We start from the raw sequence: 3595 nt of genomic DNA, 5'->3' as shown, positions 1-3595 counted from the left end.
CTACTTATCTGTCATACTAAATTGTTTTGTAAAATGGTTGTCAGAATGATATCGTTTCCATTTTTACCAAGGAAAATTATAGCTTTCTTTTAAAATTATTAACAATAACTTTTTTCAATTTTGACATTCATCGTTCTAAATGAATAGTTCGCTTTGAAATGGGTTGCACACTCATACAAATTATGGCAAAAATACTACCAAGCACCCAATTTCTTTGAGACGTAAAATCGGCCGGCATCTCATGCTCAATTTCCAAATTAAACACATCGAATAAAATAAAAAAAGTGTAAATAACGCAAACGATTTTTATTTGCACATACGTATAGAAAATAGCATAATTTAATTTACTCAAGTTTGTCACGAACTTAGTACTGATGTTTGTGCACCTGGGTACGTACATGGCCTTGACCGTCGTCGGTGCTGAGAACGCTTACGCCGGCACCGTGATTTCCGTGAGACGTATATGTAGCACCACCATCTCCTCCAAAGCGGCTTGCCGTAGCAAAGCTGCCCCCGCTAGGCTGACTAGAACCGAAAGCACTAGCTCCGTTTCCACCAAATCGGTTCGCCGACGCAAAGCCTCCACTTGCACCAGGGAATCCGAAGGAGCTGAAGCTTGCTCCACCATAGCTTCCACCAGAGCCTCCACCACCTGCACCGCCAAATCTGTTTCCGGTTGCAAATCCTCCGCCATTCGGATAATGTGTGACAGTTTGACCGCCAGGTCCAAATTCGGACACTACCGTACCAGCACCAGGCAAGTTACTCGAACTCACACTAACGCCATGGAAGCCGTTACCACCGCCGCCGCCAGCTCCGCCAAAGCGATTATTAGTGGCAAAGCCCGACTGTCCGTTGGGGAATGTGCCCGAACTGACACTTACGCCATGAAAGCCGTTACCACCGCCGCCGCCAGCTCCGCCGAAACGATTGTTAGTGGCAAATCCGGAGCTTCCCGCAGCAGCACCGGCCCCGGTATGGCTGAATCCTGCACCACCGGCAGCGGCTCCGGGGAACTGAGAGCACACATCCACGAACGGAAGTGGCGGTAATCCAATTTGCGGGAAATTTTGTGAAAAATATTGACTCTGAGCCGCTTGTGTTTGCAGAGAAAACTGCTGGAAACTGCGACAGGCCTGATCCCACGCGTTCACTTGGTTTTGCGGATAGTTATCCGGCTGAAATCCGTTGGGTAACGCTGAAATTGTGTTTTCAAGTTTATTACTCCTGTTCGTTGTGACATTAAAATTCGCCTGCTTTGATACACTCAAGCATTTGAATTTAGATGGTCCGATAGCGGCCATCATTTAAAAGGAGTTACTCACCACTCGCGAAACCGATGACGGTTATTAAGCCGATTAGTTCCAGGTGTCTCATTCTCTATCTTTTCGTCGTCTGCGAAACTAGCTTCGCCAATCCGAAAGGAGCTATTGAATTGTCTCAATCCATTGCGTTGCCTTATAAGCAGGTTTCTCTTATATTTTTATTACTGACCTAACTGAAAAAAAAACCGAACCGAACATTTGTGATTGACCGGCTCTCGCAAGCGAAGTGTAAATACCTACACAAAACAAACCAACGCTTATCATGTTTCTTCTGCGCGCGATGATGCGATGCGAAAAAGGTCAGAATAAAAAACAAACTTCGGTGTGATTCGCCCATATACGTAAGGATTTCAATGGAAAAGCACGGTACTAGAATTGAAAGTCATGTTTGTATGAAATGTATCTTATATTTCATTCGTCGCTTTTAGTTCTTCCACACCCAAGATTCGGATTCTGACTTCTTAGCACTGCCATCGGCTGACTCATCCGTGCTTATCCGAACCCCGAATCCGTCACCGTGCTTTGAATATTCGGTTTTATGTCCACCGGGACCAAACGAGGATGGAACGGAGCCACCGTGAAGCCCTTGACCACCATGACCGCCGTAACCGCCGTGACCACCCTGTGCACCGGCAGAGAATGATTGCGATCCAGCTTGAGCGCCGCTACCGGAACTTCCATGACTACCATGTCCTCCGTGCCCCCCATGTTCAGATCCAAACGATTGAGCTCCGGCTCCGGCTCCACTAGCTGAACCGATTCCGACTCCATGTCCACTCTCGCCTAAATGTCCAACTGAACCTCCATGACCGCCTTGACCTCCACCCGCGGAAAATGATTGCGATCCAGCAGCAGAACCCGATCCCGAGTGACCTCCTCCATGACCTCCGTGGCCACCACCCGCGGAAAATGTTTGTGATCCCGCATTAGAGCCTGATCCAGTGTGGCCTCCCAATCCACCGTGACCGCCTCCCGCTGAGAATCCACCGCCAAAACCTCCCTGGCCGCCACCGGCGGAAAATGTTTGCGATCCGGCATTAGCACCTGAACCGGTGTGGCCTCCTGATCCACCGTGACCGCCACCGGAGTGACCTCCAAGGCCTCCATGACCGCCACCGGCGGAAAACGTTTGTGATCCAGCACCAGCACCAGCACCTGAGCCAGTGTGGCCGCCTAATCCGCCGTGACCGCCTCCCGCTGACAATCCACCGCCGAAACCTCCCTGGCCGCCACCAGCGGAAAATGTTTGTGATCCGGCATTAGCACCTGAACCGGTGTGGCTTCCTGATCCACCGTGACCGCCACCGGTGTGACCTCCAAGGCCTCCATGACCGCCACCGGCGGAAAACGTTTGAGATCCAGCACCAGAAGCAGCACCTGAGCCAGTGTGTCCTCCTAATCCGCCGTGACCGCCTCCCGCTGACAATCCACCGCCAAAACCTCCCTGGCCACCACCGGCGGAAAATGTTTGTGATCCAGCACCAGCACCAGAACCTGATCCTAAATGACCTCCATGACCTCCGTGACCTTCACCAGCAGCAAACGTTTGCGATGCCGCATTAGAACCTGATCCTGATCCAGTGTGACCCCCATGACCGCCACCGGCGGAAAAAGATTGCGAACCAGCCGATGATCCGGATCCACTCTGCCCACCATGGCCGTGTCCACCACCACCACCACCACTCATCGAGAACGTTTGAGAGCCCGATTGTGATCCTGATTTCGCTCCACCATGGCCGCTTTCAGAGAACGATCCCGATGATGCACTGCTTCCAGAGCCTGCGAATCCATGCCCCCCGAACTGGGGGAACTGACCGAACTGTGGCATATGACCGAATTGTTGCCCGAACTGTGGGAATCCCGGTTGCTGGGGAAAACCAAACCCGAACGATTGCGCATTAGCTGCCGCATTACTACCGCTGTGGCTTCCTCCGAATCCTCCACCACTGCTAGCTGACTGGGCTCCGGCAGATGCCGCACTACCGCTGCCGCTTCCTCCAGAGCCTCTTCGATGGCGACTCGATGGAACTGGAAAATTAAATTGATAGCTTAGTTTCATAATTACCAGTTCCTTTGTCGAGGCAAAAAAAAATTAACTTACCAACGTTGCCGCTTGCACAAGCCACGGCAACCGTCAGCAGAACGCAGCAGAAAAGTTTCATCCTGTTATCTCGCTATTTGGAGGCGATCTGGCAAAACACTCCGGTTTTAGAATGCAATTATTCCCGGACACCGTTGCAATAATGTGACTAGTTTAGAGAGCGATGTAT

General features: G+C 51.0%; 2 protein-coding genes across 2 annotated transcripts; both read right to left on the bottom strand.

Moving 5' to 3' along the window:
• Positions 1 to 304: 304 nt before the first annotated feature.
• On the bottom strand, positions 305 to 1526 carry LOC128742081 (uncharacterized). Its single transcript, XM_053838293.1, has 2 exons — positions 1326 to 1526; positions 305 to 1198 (listed from the first exon to the last, which is right to left on the bottom strand). The coding sequence occupies exons 1-2, from the start codon at positions 1375 to 1377 to the stop codon at positions 366 to 368; spliced, it is 885 nt and encodes a 294-aa protein (XP_053694268.1). The 5' UTR covers positions 1378 to 1526; the 3' UTR covers positions 305 to 365.
• A 195-nt stretch (positions 1527 to 1721) lies between these two features.
• LOC128742080 (uncharacterized) lies at positions 1722 to 3595 on the bottom strand. The gene is made up of 2 exons (XM_053838292.1): positions 3427 to 3595; positions 1722 to 3353 (listed from the first exon to the last, which is right to left on the bottom strand). The coding sequence occupies exons 1-2, from the start codon at positions 3485 to 3487 to the stop codon at positions 1750 to 1752; spliced, it is 1665 nt and encodes a 554-aa protein (XP_053694267.1). The 5' UTR covers positions 3488 to 3595; the 3' UTR covers positions 1722 to 1749.

Source organism: Sabethes cyaneus, chromosome 3, assembly GCF_943734655.1.
Source record: "Sabethes cyaneus chromosome 3, idSabCyanKW18_F2, whole genome shotgun sequence".
NCBI lineage: Eukaryota > Metazoa > Arthropoda > Insecta > Diptera > Culicidae > Sabethes > Sabethes cyaneus.
Note: the sequence above shows the minus strand (reverse complement) of the source record. Positions and strands in the feature narration are given on the sequence as shown.

Excerpts from the sequence above, each read along its gene's own strand:
- LOC128742081 (XM_053838293.1), bottom strand. The coding sequence starts at position 1,377 with ATGAGACACCTGGAACTAATCGGCTTAATAACCGTCATCGGTTTCGCG. Across the intron at positions 1,199-1,325 it reads CGTCATCGGTTTCGCGAGTG|CGTTACCCAACGGATTTCAG; the intron begins GTGAGTAACTCC and ends ACACAATTTCAG.
- LOC128742080 (XM_053838292.1), bottom strand. The coding sequence starts at position 3,487 with ATGAAACTTTTCTGCTGCGTTCTGCTGACGGTTGCCGTGGCTTGTGCA. Across the intron at positions 3,354-3,426 it reads TTGTGCAAGCGGCAACGTTG|TTCCATCGAGTCGCCATCGA; the intron begins GTAAGTTAATTT and ends TTAATTTTCCAG.